Source organism: Dasypus novemcinctus, chromosome 4 (genome assembly GCF_030445035.2).
Source record: "Dasypus novemcinctus isolate mDasNov1 chromosome 4, mDasNov1.1.hap2, whole genome shotgun sequence".
NCBI lineage: Eukaryota > Metazoa > Chordata > Mammalia > Cingulata > Dasypodidae > Dasypus > Dasypus novemcinctus.
The window spans coordinates 10,441,550-10,461,339 of NC_080676.1; the positions used below are offsets into that span (position 1 = coordinate 10,441,550).

Here is a 19,790-nt window from a genome sequence, read left to right on the forward strand (position 1 = left end):
GAGGTATATAATAGCAGATTTGATTGGCTGAGGACAGAAGTAATGAATTAGAAGACAGACCATCTGAACTTAAGAAGACAGAACAGAAAGAGGAAAGAATTAAAAAAACAGAACAGGGTCTCAGGGAACTGAATGACAATGTGAAACATGCTAACACATGCATTATGGATATCCAAAGTTGAAGAGAACAGAAAGGGAGCAAAAGAATATTTGAGGAAATGACTGAATATTTCCCAACCCTTATAACAGACATAATATCAATATCCAAGATGGATAACACACCTCACATAGAATAAAGCCAAAGAGACTTAACCCGAGACACCTACTATTTAGAATGTCAAATGCCACAGGCAAAGAGAGGATTCAGAAAGAAGAGAAAAGTAATGCATCATTGTCTGCATGGTGAACCAGTGCCCTCTTACTGAGGGAAGCTCAATAAGACTAAGTGCCAATATCTCATCAGAAACAATGGAGGAGAGAAGAAAGTGGTATTTAAGGTACTGAAAGAGAAAACTGCCAGCCAAGTATTCTGTATCTGGCAAAGTTGTCCTGAAAAATGATGGTGAGTTCAAAGTCTTCACAGATAAATAAAAATTGAGAGAATATGTTACCCAAAGACCAGACTTACAAGAGATACTAAAGGGGGTGCTCAACCTGAAAAGAAAAAACAAGGAGAGATTTAGAGAAGAGTTTAGAAATAAGATTATTAGGAAGGGTAAACTAAAGGATAAACAGATCATATAACGATATGACAACAGAGAGCTGAAGGACAAAATGGGTGAAGTAAGTAATATCTTTATGAACTCCCCAATCATAAGACATAGACTGACAGAATGGATTTTAAAAATATGAGCTGTCTAAATGCTGTCTACAAGAGACCCACCTCAGACATAAGGAAACAACCAGGTTAAAAGTAAAAAGTGGGAAAAAGGTATTCCATTCAAACAGTAACCAAAAAAGACCAGCAGTAGACCAGATAAATGTAAAAGAACAACATTATAGTGTATGAACAATACTTACTCAGTGCAACTGGCAAATTGTTCCTGTGATCAGTATTCTGTAATTTTTTTCATATAAAACAAACACTTGCTTTTAACTGAAGAGGTCTGGAGAAGAGGTATTTGGACACTTCATTTTTCTCTAACCCTTTCTTATTCACACTCTTTAAGTAAAATAATCCATCTGGATCAATAATGATTTAGCATGACTACTGCTGAACAAGATGTTAAGTTTTTCTGCCTCATAAAATTATGAGCTGGCAAATTACCTGTTGTAATTCATTCCAATAATATGTGAAGAATTCCCCAATAGTAATTTGCTTATCTAGAAAGAATTATGGCCCAAATGGAAATTAAATAACTAAACCAATAATTTATTTCATTCCTAGAGATTACCATGTCCAATAGTTGGAGCTTTAATATAAAAATTAGAATTATGTTATAATTAATTTCTACTATATTTGAATTACTATTTATATTTATAAATGTTTGTTGCTATGCTATCTATTTTTTATAATTGGTTATATTAAATCTAACTTGGCCTTGCACTCTTTTAAAATTTGTAATTTCTTTCAATCTCTTTTTCTATTTATTTTACAATTTTACTATAAAGGACTTTTTAACAGCTAAAAGAAAAAAGCTATTGATTATACACTTTGGATAGATCACATGGTATGTGAATATATCTCAATAACACTGCTTAATAAACAAATAAATAATTTGTGCAAGAATAACAAGAAATAGCAGCTATGAACAGCAGGGGAAACAGAGATAGAGAGTTGTAGAATTTTCTTGTTTTTCTGTTTTTTGTTTATTATTATTAAAATAATGAAAATTTAATAATGATTGAAGTGATGAACGCACTATATGTCATTATGAGAAATATCACTCACTGTACTCTTTGGATAAATTGTATGCTTTATTAATATGTATCAATAAAATTTATTTATTGGAGGAAAAAAACAGACTGACAAACTGGATTAAAAACAAAAAAAAAAAGCCATCTATATGCTGGTCTACACAAGACTCACCTTAAATGCAAAGACAAAACTGGGCTGAAATTGAAAGGTTGGAAAAAGATATTCCACACAAATAGTAACCAAAAAAGATCTTGAGTAGGGACACTAATAATGGATGAAATAGATATTATATCCAACACTGTTCTAAGAGATGAAGACGGACATTACATATTAATCAAAAGGGCAATTCACGAAGAAGAAATAACAATCATAAATAGATATGCACTTGGTCAGGGTGCCTCAAAATGCATGCAGCGCACACTGGCAAAGCTGAAGGGAGAAATAGACGTCTCGACACTAACACACCACTCTCGGCACTGGATAGATCAATAAATATATGGAGAGCCTGAATGGTATGATAAATGAACTAAACCAAAGAGATACACACAGAACTCTGCATCCCCAAACAGGAGTATATACATATTCTTCTCAACTGCTCATGGACCCTTCCCCAGGGTAGACCATATGCTGAGTCATAAGACATGTCTCAATAAATTTAAAAAGATTCAAATTATATAAAGCACTTTCTCTGACCATAATGGAATGAAGCTAGAAATAGGAGGCAGAAAAAAGGAAAATTCACAGATATATGGAGATAAAACAACAAGAGAAATCAGTAAATACCATGAGATGAAATAAATAAATAAATAAATCTTTAAAAGAAAACAAAAACCTATGGGACAAAGTGAAGGCAGTGCTGAGAGGGAAATTTATAGTCCTCAATGCTTATATTAAAAAAAAAAAAAGAACTAAAATCAAAGACCTAATTGCATACCTGGAAGAACTAGAAAAAGAAGATAATCCTGAAGCAAGCCAAAGAAATAACAAAGATTAGGGCAGAAATAAATAAACCCGAGGAAAATAACAGTAAAATCAACAAAACCAAAAGGTGATTCTTTGAGAAGATCAATAAAATCAGCAAAAGCTAGACTGATAAAGAAAAAAATGTAAGATGCAAATGCATTTTAAGAATCAGAAATGAGAGAGAGGGACATTACTGAGCCTGCCAAAATAAAAGAGATAATAAGAGGATACTATGAAAAACTGTACACCAAAAAACTAGGTACCATGGACGGAACAGACAAATTCCTGCAAATACACAAAGAACCTACACTGACCTTAGAAGAAAAAGAAGACCTCAAGAACTCAATCACAGTTAAAGAGATTGAAACAGTCATCAAAAACCTCCCCAAATAAACCCTGGACCAGACAGCTTCACAGGTGAATTCTACCAGTCCTTCACAGATCTAATAGCAATTTTGCTCAAACTCTTCCAAAAAATTTGAACAGGAAGGACCACTACCAAATGAACTCTATGAAGCCAATTAACATCATATTAATGCTAAAGCCAGATAGATACTACAATAAAAGAAAATTATAGATAAATTACTCTAATGAGTATAGATAGAAAAATCCTCAACAAAATAATTGCTAACTCAATCCAAAGGTGCATTAAAGGAATTATATACCACAATCAAGTGGGTTTTATCCCAGATATGTAAGGGTGGTTGAACACAAGAAAATCAATTAGTGTAATAAACCGCATTAATAAATTGAAAAGGAAAAATCACATGATCCTCTCCATTGATGCAGAAAAAGCATCTTACAAAATACAGAATCCTTTTTTTGATAAACACTCCAAAAGATAGGAATAGAATGAAATTTTCTTAACTTGGTAAAACCCACAGCTAACATTGTACTTAACGATAACGATGAAAGATAACACTATCCTAATGAGATCTGGAACAAGACAAGGATGCTCAGTCTTATCACTGCTATTCAATATTGTGCTTTAAGTTTTAGCCAGAGCCATTAGGCAAGAAAAAGAAATAAAAGGCAGTCAAAGAGTAAAGGTAAAAGTGAAACTAAGTAATAATTCTAAGTTTCACTACGAAGAAAATACTATTCTCTGACGCTATGATCTTATACCTAGACAATCTCAAAAAGTCCACAACAAAGTTACTAGAAACAATAGACAAGTTCAGCAAAGGGCGGGCATACAAGATAAGTCTGCAAAAATCAGTAGCATTTCTAGATGCTACTGATGAGCAATCTGAGAAGCAAGTCAGAAAAAATTCCATTTACAATAGCAAGTAAAAGAATCAAATATTTAGGAATAAACTTAACCAAGGACATAAAGGACCTGTATTCAGAAAAATACAAAATATTGCTAAAAGAAACCAAAGAAGACTCAGAAGGACATTGTGAATTCATGGACTGGAAGACTAAATACTGTTAACATGTACACTCTTAACAGCCTTTTTGGCAGAAATGGAAAAGCCAGTTATCAAATTTATTTGCAAGGGTAAGGGGCCCCGAATAGCCAAAAATATCTTAAAAAAGATGAAGTTGGAGGACTCTCATTTCCTGGCTTTAAAGCATATTATTTAGTGACAGCGGTAAAAACAGCATGGTACTGGCATAAAGATAGACATACTGACCAAAAGAATCAAACTGAGAATTCTGAAATAGACCCTCACATCTAAGGTCAAGTGATTTTTGACAAGGCTGTCAAATTCATTTAGCTAGTCAGAAGAGTCTATTCAACAAATGGTGCTGGGAGAACTGGATATCCATGGCTAAAAGAAAGAAAGAGGACTCCATCTCATACCTTACACAAACATGAACTCAAGGGAAGTGGATGTGGCTCAAGTGATTGGGCTTCTGCCTACCATATGGGAGAATAATGACCCAACAAAAGAGAGACAAAGGGGAGGATCAAGGTGAGGTGCAACAGAAACCAGGAACTGAAGTGGCACAAGTGACAGGGAACATCTCTCCACATCAGAGGTTCCCAGGATCAAATCTTGACAAATCCTAGAGGAGAAAAAATAAGAAGAGAAGACAAAAAAAAGAAAGAAATAGACACAGAAGATCACACACAGAGAATGGACACAGACAGCAAAAACAGCAGGGCAGGGGGAAAAGGAGGGGGAAAAAAACTCAAAATGGATCAAAGACCTAATTATAAAAGCTAGAACCATAAAACTCCTTGAAGAAAATGTAGGAAAACATCTTCAAGATCTTGTGTAGATGGTGGTTTCCTAAATGTTATACCCAAAGGATGAGCAATGAAAGAAAAAAAAAATAGATAAACGGGACCATCCCAAAATTAAACACTTTTCCACTTTTAATGACTTTAGTTAGATGGTGAAGAGGCAGCTAATCTATGAGAGAAAATTTTCAGGAAATATACATGACAGTTTGGTAAATCCCAGAAAAGAACATGTTCTTAAACTAATCTGTTCCTGTGGGTATGGAACACTTTGATTGCATTAGATTCAGTTAAGGGACCTTGATTAGACACTTGACTGGATCACTTTGGGGCCTTTGATTGGACTATGATAATGAGGCATGATCCAGGTTGGGTATCTGCCCTCTTGTTTGGGTTTTATATAACTGAGAACTGGGAGTAGAAACAGGGAAAGACAGCTGCCAGTATACCCTGTCATGTGAAACATATGCTGAAGCAACGAAGGCCCCAAGAGGCCAGCCCAGAGAGCAGTTCACAGCTTAGAGATGAGCCCCACCATGTGCTGGATCACCCATAGCCGAGCTCCGAGTGAAGGCACCCTGGAGCAGAAGGCAGAGGCCCTGATTGAGAGCTGCCATTTTGCCTTGCCATAAGGCAGGACTCCAGGATCTGCCAGCTGCCAACCTTTAGTAAGAAAGCATCTCCTGTGAAGCCTTTATTTGGACATTTTTGCCCCAGAACTCTAAGCTTTTACCCCAAGGAAATTTTCCACTATAAAAGCAAATACATTTCTGGTATTTCCCATCGGCAACCCTAGCAAACTAAAATACCACATCTCTGATAAGAGTTTGAGCTCCATGTTATATAAAGAGTTCATACAACTCAACGATAAATAGACAAGCAACCCAATTAGAAAATTGGCCAAAGTGCTGAAAAGACATTTTTCCAAAGAAGAAATACAAATGGCCAAAAAGTACATGAAAAGACGCTCAACTAGCTATTAGGGAAATACAGATGAAAACTACAATAAGGTATCATTTCACACCTTATAGAATGGCCATTATAAAAAAAAAAAAAAAACAAATCACTACCACCAACAAGAAACCAAGCCAAAACAAAATAAAAAAAACCCAGAAAACTAAAAGTGCTGGAGATGATGCAGAGAAACTGGAACACTCCACTGGCAGTGGGGATGTATTAATAAAATGGTACAGTGCAGCCTCTGTGGAAGACAGTTTGGTAGTACCTCAGAAAGCTAAATATAGAAATGCCATATGATCTGGTAATCCCACTACTAGGAGTATATTTAGAAGAACAGAAAACAAGGATATGAACAGACATTTGCACACCAATGTTCATAAGTATTATTATTCACAACTGCTAAAAGTTGGAAACAACCCAGGTGTCTATCAACCAATAAATGATAAACAAAATGTAGTACATATGTCAGAGATTAGTGATACGTGCAAGAAAGTCTCAACTCATACTGATTTAACAAATGACTTAATTATTTGTAAAATTATTGACACTTTATTGGAGGCAGTAAAGTTAATATTTCAGTCATATGGTAAAAGCAATTGATTCATTTTCAAATATGTTCAGATAAAATATTCCATTAAAGAAAAGGACAAACTATAGTATTTGGAGGGTGATTTAAATTCAGCTCTGCTTGGAAATGTCTTCCTAAATATCTCTCTCAGCTATGCCATTCTTTAAATTATGAGATGGTTCTTAGATGAGCAAATGGTATCATTATATTAAACAGACAGTTATAACTCAGGACAATTAACTGAGAACGTGGAAAAAATTGTAGTATATACTTACGATGGGACACTATTTAGCTGTGAAGAAATGCATTTTGGATGCATGTGATAATATGGATTTTTTTTTTACTTTGGGGGGTATATTCCAATTTGGGGGAGAAAGAGAAGGCATTTTAGATTTGAAGCTCAAACAGGACATTTCCAGAAATTTCTGCAGTCTACCCACATTTGGCAGAGCAGGAGGTAATATATTCTCCACACAATTAAAAAAAAAAGACCAATGGATGGATGTTCATAGCGGCATTGTTCACAATTGCCAAAAGATGGAAGCAACCCAAGTGTCTATCAAGTGATGAATGGATAAATGAAGTGTGGGATATACATACAAAGGAATATTATTCAGCTGTATGAAGAAATGAAATCCTGCTGCATATGACAACATGGATGGACTCTGAGACATTATGTTGAGTGAAATAAGCCAGTCATGAAAGGGCAAATATTCTATGACTTCACTGTTATTACTAATTATAGTAAATACACTAATAGACTTAAAAATCTAGCATATAGGTTACCAGGAGATAGACTGGGATTAGGGAATAGGGAATTGATGCTTCTCTTGTATAGATTTCCTATTTAGTCTGATGGTAAAAGTTTGGAAATGGATGGAAATGATGCCAGCACATTATTGTGAGGGTAATCAACAGCACTGAATGGTACAGGAGATGTTAAAAATAGGTAACTTTAGGATGCATATATTACCATAATAAAAATTAAAAGATTAAACGATAGGATTATACAACACAGGGAACCCTACTGTAGATGATGGACTATTGTCAACAGTACAAGTTTAAGAATGTTCTCTCGGGAAACGGACTTGGCCCAGTGGTTAGAGCATCCGTCTACCACATGGGAGGTCCACGGTTCAAACCCCGGGCCTCCTTGACCCGTGTGGAGCTGGCCCATGCGCAGTGCTGATGCGCGCAAGGAGTGCCACCCCACGCAGGGGTGTCCCCCGCGTAGGGAAGCCCCACGCGCAAGGAGTGCGCCCTGTAAGAAGAGCCGCCCAGCGCGAAAGAAAGAGCAGCCTGCCCAGGAATGGCGCCGCCCACACTTCCCGTGCCGCTGACAACAACAGAAGCGGACAAAGAAACAAGACACAGCGAAATAAACACAGAGAACAGACAACCAGGGGAGGGGGGGAAATAAATAAATAAATAAATCTTTAAAAAAAAAAAAAAAAAAAAAAGAATGTTCTCTCATGAATTATAACAAATGTCCCATACTAATACAATACAGTAATAATAGAGTGGTATATGGGGAAATACATCGAATGTAAATAATTGGTGATATTTAATAATCTTTCATTAATTGTAACTACTGTTTAAAAGTGCTGTCATTAATAGTAACAAATTTTCCACACCAATGCAAAGCGGTGGTGATGGGATGGTGTACGGCAATCTTGTATTTTATGCATGATTTTTCTGTAAACTCATTACTTCTCTAATAATAATTATTTTTAATTTAAAGGGCAGATAAAGAAAAAAGCCTACAAGAAGCAAATGAGTGAGGTTTTATTCAAGTATTCTATACTAAACAAGCTCTAGGTATCATGAACAAAAATGTCTAAAAGATCATGCTGCTATCTAGATGAGGGATTGAAGGTGGAGGGACAATGTTCAAAAGAGAAGAAGAAGAGATCCTAGAAATGATTCTACTAGGGGTTCTCTAGTAATTAAGGAACCAAAAAGAAAACTCCCGATTTCTGCCATAAGAACTCAGAACAGCAAAAAGCAGCTCAGAAGTAAGGAGATAAATTAAAGCCTTGGGCAGGCCTGGTTTTAGAGAGAGTCCCCAAATTTCTCCTTCTGATCTTTGTTGTGCTGATTCTTAAGTCTGCAGTACTTAATATCGTCACATCTGACCTGTGTAATGGCTTACATGCATAATAGTTTCAAACTGACCATCTCTTTATAGATTAGGATTTTGAGAAGAAAAATTATGTTTCCAAACGGGGATCAAATTTGAACCTTGGCAGCACTGCTAAACACCAACTGAAAATATTCTCTCAAAATAAAAGAGCATTTCGAGGACCAGACTCATAAAACTTTGGATATGTTTCTGTAGTTTTTGCATTTACGTAATTACATTCCAAAATATGGACTTAAAGCCAGATGCCTCCTCTCATATGCACCTTTTGCAGTGGCTGGTGAGGGGGCAAATGTTTAAACAAATATTTGAAAATAGACCCTGCACTACCCTGACATGGGGACACTTATCTGAGTGTTCGGTCTTTAAGAGATTCAGAGCTAGAATACATTCCTTACATATTTAGAGTAAATTGTGCTGGATCTTGAGCTTGAATTCTGTAGATGATTAACAGCTCTCAACTCACTGAGGAAAATACCTATCTATGTCTAGAGTGTAGATATGTACTTCAAGACTTTCTGAAACCATTAAGTGTATTAAAAGATATTTTGTCTAACTTTGCATTTAATTTAGTCAACAGTGTTGTACATACATTCTGGGCAAAATTCATCTGTATTGCTCTACAGATGAGAAAATGAAAGTGTTTAAATGTTCAAGTACTCTTATTAAGAGTAGCTGAAGCCATTTAAAATTAAAAGCATAGTTTTAGAGTAGTTGCATGCAAACTTGTCCGGGATTCTAAGGTGATTAAATTAGTGTTTGGGTGAAAATGTGTGCTAAGAGAGGTAAGTGGATGTCTATATTTAATTGAAAGCCAAGGTAACAAATTCATCAAAAAAATATGATACACTCACAATTTTCTTCTCCCCCTCAGCCTCTGTCCCCATCCTGGATGTTCTCCATGCCTGTACTATGACCCACCCACCACCACTGTCTCTTAATGCCTTGATTACCTCAACCGTGGGGACCTTCCAACTTCACCTGAGCAATCCATCACCTGTCTGGACCAGAACTGCTTCTCCTGTGATCTCACAGGTTCTGTATCCTACACTCTCATGCCAATGCCTGTCTTCCCAACTTACTTCCTCAATAATCATGCTCTTTGACCTCATCAAGATTTCCATTTTCTCCTACAAACCATACTCCTGACCTCAACAAACCCACAAATTCTGATTTTTGTTCTTTGCTGCTCTATATGTCTCACATATTTCAGAGAGTCTTAGTGAAAGCACCTGATTTGGTAACCAATCCCAATGTATTGTTTAGATTTTCTTATCAGGAGTTATAACCATAGTTCATTTTGCTTTCTGGTAGAATTTTAGAATATATTGAGCAGCTATCTTGAAGTATCTGGATAATTATCTAGGTTCATAGGTATGTACCTACCAAATAAATATCCTTTAGTGGAAAGAATTTCAAATTAACAGCTCTAAGTATAAATTGGCCCTTGGATCATACATTAAATTTATGTGAGAGTTCATACTATAGGACAGTAAAGGTTATTTTTTAAGGAAAAGAAAAAAGGAGAACATAAAACGTAGCAGATTTAAAATAAACTCAGTTCAACAACTAAAAGCATGAGAAACCTCACACAGGGAATAAAAACCTTAATATTATACATCGAGAATCCACAGATTCAAATATGTGAAGATTAAACACTGATGAGCCCAATTCCTTTTTTCTCATCAAGACTTAATAAGTTACAATTCAGATAAAGACAGAGTATTTTTTTTTTAATTATTACAATAACTGAAATTAAATGGAAATGTTAACCAAACATCTCTACTACAAGAATCCTTTAATTTAGCCTTGCCTAAGCACATTTTTAAACTCTAAGATTTTAATTGCTTACCATTTGGGGTCCAACATTCACATTTATTGGTCCTAAGGTTTTGGGTAAAATCTTTGTTGGTGAATTGGTGCTGGAAACTGGAAATGTGATGAAAGAAATGTTACCTGAAATGATATGAAAATATTAGGTCAGTGTTCTGCAATATCACAGCTGTCTTCAATCTATCTAACATCTATGGTTCTGACCAGTTTTGCTAAAGTAACTTGTAATTACCTCAAGGTTCAAGTTCTAAACAAGAAGCCTTACTGAAAAGTCATACTAATGACTGCTTTGTTGTGGTGAATACAATTAGTTTTGTTAAGTAAGAAATCAATAAAACATATAGTTCCAGGCTGATAATGAACTATTGGACCTTTATTCGGTTTCCGATTTTAGAGGAAAAAAATATCTAGAGTATAAAATGAAAGTCATAACTTGCATCAAAGAGTTCAGAAATCAAGTTATATCTTTGTTAGACACCACAGAATAAAAAAGTATGAGATGTAAGATAAGTAAAATAAATATATATATTTGAATTTCTTTATAGTATAAAATATACTAAAATTTAATATAATTTCAAAATGTTGAATTGGTAGTTTATTGGGGTTTTATAATATTACATAAAAATCATGATGCTAACTAGCTACTGATGTTGGGGTTTGTGGAATCTGTACAGTGTTCACAAGTGATTTTAACATAATTTCAAATTAAGGTAGCAAAGTGCTATGAAAAAAATAAAATGAAACAAAAATCAACCAATTATTTTTTGAACTACCATACTTAAGTATTCTGGAAAAACCTGGTCTATCAACGTTTCTCTTTGAATGTCACAAGTGTAACGAATATAGAAAAATGAGTTCACCTTGGAAGTATATTTAAGAGAAGAGGGTCAATATTGAATCCCTCTGAAAAACAACACTTTGGAGCCGGACTAGAAAGACACCTCCTTCTCAGTCTTCTTCTTTAGATGCCCTCCTTCTTTAGCTATTTCAAAATTTGACCACACTCTTTAATCCTCCTAATTCTCATCAGATACCCTATCTCCTGCAGTAAGGAAATCAGGCAAAATTACAGTTCTTCCTCCTCAACCTGTGAACTTCTTTGCAACCTCACATATATTTCTTGCCAGTTTATTTATTTGCATATATATGACCTACAATTTCTATCTTTTTTATTTTTTTATTATTTTTTAGGAGGTACCAGGAACCTAGGACCTTATACATGGGAAGCAGGTACTCAACAGCTACACCTGTTCCACTAACCAGTCATAAATACAATTCAGTGCTGTTAATTACATCATCACCATTCATTACTCAAACTTTACAATCAATCCAAATACCGTCATGTATTTCACTTCTTTCCCTCTGAGTAGAAATGTCCCTCGTTCTCATATAAACTATTTCATTCTTTCCCTCTGAACGGAAACGTCTCTCATTCTCACTTAAATTATTTCTTCTCTACTGTGCTCCGACTTCTCCAGGATCTCACCCATCCCGCCAACATTCGTCGATTTGTTCAACTACACTGTTAGCTTTTCCCCTTCAGCGTCTCTCTGTGCCATTGTGGATCGTTCTCCCAAAAATACCATTTTAAAGTCAAATTCTTCATCTGTTTCATGCCTACTCAGCAAGTCCTAGCATCTAAATCTGCACCTCTTTCACATTCTCAGTCATGGTATATGACCAAGCCTTGACAAAGTCTTGGTATACACTCATCCACCAAGTGACCCAATTCAGAAATAATCTTCTGTCAATCGGGCCTCTCAACCCCTTCTCATCTAAGTGACTCCTATATACTCCTTGCTAGTTCCTCAATCTGGTTCTTTATACCCTCGGCACTTGTTTAATTTGGAACTTCATCAACTCAGGCATCGCTGCAATCACTGGGGAGCAATAGAAATTAAGTATGCCTGGGTCCCACTCCCCAGAGCTGCTGATGTGACTGATCTAGGATGAACCTGGGCGTCGGATTGTTAAAAGTTCTCCAGATGATTCCAGCATGCAGCCCGGCTGAGCACCACTGCTCTAACGGCATATTCTAACTCAAATAGCTTTCCTCACCCTTCACACACCTGCAAGAAACAAGCCTTTAACTGGCAGGACTGTTCTGTACATTCCTCTTCTTAAGGTCTTCAAAGACGCCATAACACTCCCTGAACGCCTCTCCAACTCCTCAACAATGCACAAAAGCCCCTGTTTGAAAATCTCATCCCTGCCTCTCCTCCCACCTTCATCTTCATCTAGCCCTCAACAAGCACTCTACGCTCCAACCAGATTAAGTATTTTCCAGTTTCAGAAAGGCCCCACCACAGTCTTGGTGTACCTTTCCTTCCACTGGGAAGGTCCTGCTGAGCCAATCCCTACCTAGCACTTCAAAATGTTTTTTATTTGTAGTCATTACTCTCAGTGGGCTATGTCTCTCAGTTTTGTGTATCAGTACCTACTTTAGTGCCTGGCACAGATTAGGTACACAAAACTAAATACCATTTGATCAGCACTAATCTGTATGCTACACTTCTTGCAATGTTTCCTAAATTGTACCTTTTGTCACTTTTTCAACAAGGATCACAACTCATAGTGACTTTGAAATCAACGTAAACACCAGTCCTTTGTTTACTGCTCTTTTTTATGAAGCATGACTGAACCACCAGTACCATCAAATTAAGCTCCCCACCTAGCAACTGTGCCACGGATCTTTTTTTTTAACATAAAATGCAGTCATCAATTTCTACAGATTGACACTATTATTAAAACTCCCCAAAACGGTTATTCACCTGTTTATGAACCCACTGAACAGAAGAATAATAATCTGATTCTAGGAAGGGCAGCAACTATGTTATTGACAGACATTGCCATAAACTCAATCTCAGGCAGGAAAGGACACATGTATGAGAAAGAGCACAGCCCTGAAAAAGCCTGTTTCTCAGATGACCTTAATGTTGCTGAAAAGTTAAGATGACATTAGCTCTGCTCCACCATGTTAGAAGCAAAAGTAAAAAGCCTGCAAAAAATAATGAAGCAAGACACAAAAAAGATAAAGGTAAGGAACAGATCAACCATAAATGTAAACCTAAAGCAGTAACAAAAAATTGAGAATAAAAAGCTTTGATCAAAAAAAAAAAAATCATCAAGCCACATCTGTCATGTCAGTTAAAATATCAAAAGAATTTAGAGGGAACTTTATAAATTGACAAACTGGTACTAAAGTGTATTTGAAAGAATAAAGGCAAAGGACAGCGAGATAATTTTGAGAAAGGGGAATGATAAAGGGGGAAAGGGGAGTGTCAGAATATTAACCTATCATCTATCAAAATTATTACAAAGTTACGGTAACTGAAATAATATGGAATTGGAAAGCAGCATATAAAGAAGGTAACAATGATTCAGAAATTAATTCATTTAGATATGAAAAGTTTGTAATTGGCAAAGGTATAGCATTTCAAATCAATGGTGGAAAGGTGAATTACTTAAGAACTGATGGGAAACGGACTTTGGCCCAGTGGTTAGGGCGTCCGTCTACCACATGGGAGGTCCGCGGTTCAAACCCCGGGCCTCCTTGACCCGTGTGGAGCTGGCCATGCGCAGTGCTGATGCGCGCAAGGAGTGCCGTGCCACGCAGGGGTGTCCCCCGCGTGGGGGAGCCCCACGCGCAAGGAGTGCGCCCGTGAGGAAAGCCGCCCAGCGTGAAAATAAAGAGCAGCCTGCCCAGAAATGGCGCCGCCCACACTTCCCGTGCCGCTGACGACAACGGGGGCGGACGAAGAAACAAGACGCAGCAAATAGACACCAAGAACAGACAACCAGGGGAGGGGGGGAAATTAAACAAATAAATAAATCTTTAAAAAAAAAAAAAAAAAGAACTGATGTTGGGACAAGATTGTCCATTAGGATAAAAGAAACCACAGATTTCAATTTTCACCTTGCACAATAATAACACGCCAGAAAGACTAAACATTTAAACATAAAAATTAAAAGAAAAGTATTAGTAAAAAGTAATAGAAGACAGCCCATGTTCTTGGCTTGGAAGACTTAATATTGTTAAGATGTCAGTACTACCCAAATCGATCACAGATTCAGCATAATCCTCACCATAATCCCAGCTAACTTCTTTATAGAAATTGACAAACTGATTCTAAAATTCACATGGAGTTACAAAGGACCAGGAACAACCAAAATAACTGTGAGAAAGAACAAAAGAGGAGGCTCACTCTTCCAATTTCAAAACTTGCTAGAAAGCAATGGTGATCAAGACTGTGGGACTGCAGGAAGGACAGACATGTGGATCTCTGGGGCAGAACTGAGAGTCCAGAAATAAACCCACATGCCTATGGTTAACTGATTTGACAGGTACCAAGATCAATCAATGGGGAAAGGACAGTCTTCTCAAAAAACAGTGCTGGGAGAACTGGATAGCCAAAAGCAAAAGAATGAAGGTTGACTCTTACATCACACATATACAATAATTAACTCAAAATGGATCAAAGACGTAAACAAAAGAGGTAGAACTATAAAACTCTTAGAGGAAAACAGATAAATCTTAATTGGCCTCAGCTTTGGCAATAGATTCTTAGATATGACACCTAAAACACAAGCAACAAAGAAAAAACAGGTGAATGAACTTGAAATTTAAAAATTTTGTGCTTCAAAGGACACTATCAGGGAAGTGGACTTGGCCCAGTGGTTAGGGCGTCCGCCTACGACATGGGAGGTCTGTGGTTCAAACCCGGGCCTCCTTGACCCATGTGGAGCTGGCCCACTTGCAGTGCTGATGCGTGCAAGGAGTGCCCTGCCACGCAGGGGTGTCCCTCGCGTAGGGGAGCCCCACACGCAAGGAGTGCTCCCCGTAAAGAGAGCCGCCCAGCGCGAAAGAAAAAGTGCAGCCTGCCCAGGAATGGCGCCACACACATGGAGAACTGACACAGCAAGATGACGCAACAAAAAGAAACACAGATTCCCGATGCCGCTGATAAGGACAGAAGCAGTCACAGAAGGACACACAGCAAATGGACACAGAGAGCAGACAACTTGGGGGGGGGGGATTAAATAAAAAAAAAATTAAAAAAGGACACTATCATAGTGAAAAACAACCCATAATATGGGAGAAAATATTTGCAAATCATGTTACCTGGTAAGGGGTTTGTATCTAAAATACATAAAGAATTCTTACAACCCAATAATAAAAAGACAAATAACCCAATTAAAAAATGGAAAGAGGATCTTAACAGACATTTCTCCAAGGAAGATATAAAAGACCAATAAGAACATGAAAAGAGGTACAGCATTTGTCATCAGGGAAATGCAAACCAAAGAATGAGATATCACTTCACACCAACTAGGATGACTATTATTTACAAAGAACAAACAAACAAACAGAAAATAAGTGTTGACAAGGCTGTGGAAACTGAAATCCTACTAGATTGCTGGTGGAAATGTAAAATGATGCAGCTCCATTGGAAAACAGCCTGGCAGTTTCTGAAAATGTTAAGCATAGAGTTACCTAATGAACGAACAATTCTACCCCTAGGTATACACCCAAGAGAAAGGAAAATATATATCCACCCAAAAACTTGTTCACAAATGAGCAAAGCATTCATGATAGCCAAAAAGTTGAAATAACCCAAATATCCATCAGTTCGTGAATGGATAAATTGTGGTTTATCCACACAATGGCAGATTATTCAACCATAAAAAGAAGTTTCAAAGCATTTTACAACATGGATGAACCTTGAAAACATTATACTAAATTAAAGAAGCCAGTCAAAAAAGACCACATGTTATAATGTTCCATTCAAATGAGGGCCCAGAACAGGTAAGTCTACAGACACAGAAAATAGAGTACTGATTGCTTAGGGCTGGGGGTGGATGGGGAGAGGCCGGGGGTTAACAGCTAAAGGGTATGGGCTTTCTTTTTGAGTTGACAAATATGTTCTAAAGTTGGCTATGGTGATGACTGCACATATCTGTGAATATGCTAAAATTCATAGAATTAAACACTTTAAAGGGGTAAATTATATGGTATATGAACTATACATGAATAAAGCTGTTTAAAAAAGAAGAAAGTAATGAATGATATTATTTTATAATTTGGTGACATAAGTAGGTTACAGTACTTAGAAATCCTAAGAGAAATGATTGACAGATTTGGCGACCTATAAATCAAATTTTTCTATATAGCAAAAGACCCAATATACTTAAAAGACAAATTTCAGATTGTGTAAACAAATTTGCAACACGTTTTTAGAGAACTATCCTTTAAAAATGTATTTATTTAAAAAGGCAATACTCCAATATAAAAATTAGGAGAGTACATAAATATAAATGCAAGTGACCATACAAAAAGATGCTTGGTTTTAAATTAAAAATTAACATTTTTAAAAAAGGAAACCTTTTCATCTATTAATTAACAAAGACTAAGAAGTTTATAATGCCCGAAATTGGTAAGGATATGGCAAAATGGGCACATTTAAAAGAGATTTACTTTGTCCCCGCTATTTGTCGGGCACTAATGTTAATAGGCACGTCGGGTGGTCAATGAACAAGTGACGTTGTCCCCTGGACTCAAGAGGCTAGCTAGCATATTCTGTTGGTGGAGGGCATATCCTAGAACCTTTCTGGAGGGCAGTCTGACAACATTTTGGACTATAATCAGAGGAGTAATGGAACCGTGTGTGAGGGTACAAAATTTTAAATAAGTGATATAAAATCAATAACACATTTTTTTAAAGAAGATTTATTATTTACTTATTTTACTCTTTTTTAAAATGCCGCTCCTCCCCCAGATGGTTCTCTCATCTGTCTGCTGACTGTTTGCTCACCTCCCCCAGGAGGCCCTGGGAACTGAGCCCAGAACCTCCCACAGTGGAGGCGGGTACCCAATGGCCTAAGCTGCATCCACTGCCCCCAGGCTGCGGCTTGTGGCTGAAACAAGATAAGGATCATCTACAAATGAGGTATTTGTCCTTTTTAATTAGTAAAAATGAAATCTTTGTAAGTCATTAAAAGGGCTTCAATAGATGTAAAAGACTTATACAGAGAAAACTATACAACACTGTTAAAGGAAGTCAAAGAAGAGTTAAATAAATGGAAGAATATCCCCTGTTCATTGACAGGAAGACTAAATATCAAATAGGATTCCAACAATTGTAACATCCCGATATAAAAGCAGTATATTTGGCAAAATTTATTTTGATCAAGCCAACTGGATTCAGTGGCAGATTATTATTATTACAGTTATTACTACTACTATTATTACCATTATTTGGGCCTCAAAAGGACACATTTAAATAGGTTACAAACATCCGGCCACTTGAAATTTCAGCTAGGTGAAGCAGAAGTAAACCAAGCCAAACCTAAACAATTTTCTCTAAGTACTTAGCCTTAATCCACAGTGTGGCAGCAGGAGCGAGCCTGCCGTTGTCACCAGCCTTGGCAATAGGAACCTGACATTGGCCAGAAGCAAATTCCTGGCACTCAATATATTTATTAAAAACAAAACCAAAAATTAAGAAGCCTGCCTAGATTTTTTGGTTTTAGCAATTCCTTGAATTAACCTAAGTGAAATCAATCACCAAGGGAGTGACCAGGAAACTAAGTGCTAAAAACTTACGTCAAATCTTGGCACAGGGCACAAAAGTTTGGGCTCAAATTTTATTTCAAATTCTTGAGTAACTGGAAACGTGCTTTCCATTAGAATTGTCTAGACATCAAAGATTTCTTTTACACTCATAATTCTTTAGGGGCTTCTAGTTATAGTTAATCGCCTTTAATATGTCCAATTAAAATGAAACTTAAGACAAATAATTGTGGTTTGTCTACATGATACCAGTATGTTATTTTTTTTTTCACAGAACGGACATACTGAATTTTTTTTTTGCCTGAATTAGCCCTTCTCAACCCAAGCCTATATCAGATCCAAATTAGTAACTAAGTACTAAATTACTGAGTAGTAACTATTTGCAAATAGTAACTAATAATAACAGTGAAAAAAATGACCTGGATTGTGATGGTGTATGCATTTGTAAAACTCGCAGAACTTTAAGTGAAAAAAGGGTAAATTTTACTGCATGTAAATTATACCTTAATTTTTAAAAAATAGTGGGAAAAGTGACCTAGGCCAGTTCACATTTATTATAAAAGGCTTATTATAATACTTTAGCTTCTTGCTTTTCCTCTTCTGTTACCTCAGGGCTATTTTGTTTTAAAAATCTTTTAATTTATTTTTTAAACAAGTAGTTCACGTACTTGTCTAAATTATATCTCTCCAGCTCTTGTCCCTTCTGCATCATTATACTCTTTCCTCCTCTACTGGATCGTTCCCACCAGCACATAAACATGCATTATTTCTCCTGTCTTAAAAACAGAAAACAGCTTTTCTTAACACACACAGACCACCAGCTACCAACTCATTTCTGCTGCCTTTTATAGCAAAAATCCTCACAAAAGCCATCCATATGTGCTGTGTCCACTCTCTTTCTCTTGAACTCACTCCAATTCCCATCCATAACTCCACTGAAATAGTGCATCAAGATCATCTCCATGTTGCTGAATCCAACTGCCAATTCTCGATCTTCAGTTTACTTTGATCTCTTTTTTAAATCACATTTTCTTTCGAAAAACGTTCTCACTTGGCCGTCAAGCCACCAGTCTTTTGGTTCTCCTCCTACCCCACTGGCTGGTTCTTCTCAGTCATGGTTGCTGGTCCCTCCTCTATAAACATTTGGGAACCCCTTAGCTCAGTCCTCCAACCTCTTTATCTATCCTTCCTCGCTAGTTGACTCTAAGTCTCACAGCTGCAAATATGCTAATGGTTCCATGTGTATTTCTCCAGATTAAACCCCTTTCCTTAACTTTGGATTCATGTATTCTCATATCTCCATTTTCATGTTTAACAGGTATATCTAACAGGTATCTCAAACTTAACATGTCCAAAATCTAATGCGGGACAGATTCCCTTCCTCCCAAGCCCCCAGAGGCACCTTCTCCCATATCTCGTCTCAGTAAATGTCAACTCCGTTCTTCCAACTGTTGAGATCAATGCTTGCTCCTCTCTTTACCACATAACCCACATTTAATTCATTAATAAACCCTGTTGGCTCTATCTTGAATACAACCACCTCTCACCCATTCCACTGCCACCACTCTGGTCCAAGCCATCTCTTGAATTATTCCAAGAGCTTCTTAATTCATCTCCCTGCTTTTTTTGTTCTGGGGTCTACCCACAAGTCCATTACCATGCTGCCCAGTAAGGCAGTCACTAGATACGGTGCTAGGAAGCATTTCG

At 36.8% G+C, this 19,790-nt stretch overlaps 1 protein-coding gene across 8 annotated transcripts in view; it reads right to left on the reverse strand.

Annotated features, from left to right (window-relative positions):
• The window catches only part of TFDP2 (transcription factor Dp-2), a 291,147-nt gene that overhangs the window by 67,964 nt on the left and 203,393 nt on the right, over positions 1-19,790 (reverse strand). For all 8 annotated transcript variants that reach the window (XM_023588985.2, XM_058295097.2, XM_058295098.2 and 5 more), the window contains one exon: positions 10,533-10,636. In XM_023588985.2, the coding sequence (XP_023444753.1) occupies positions 10,533-10,636 (104 nt within the window). The remainder of the gene's footprint in view (positions 1-10,532; positions 10,637-19,790) is intronic.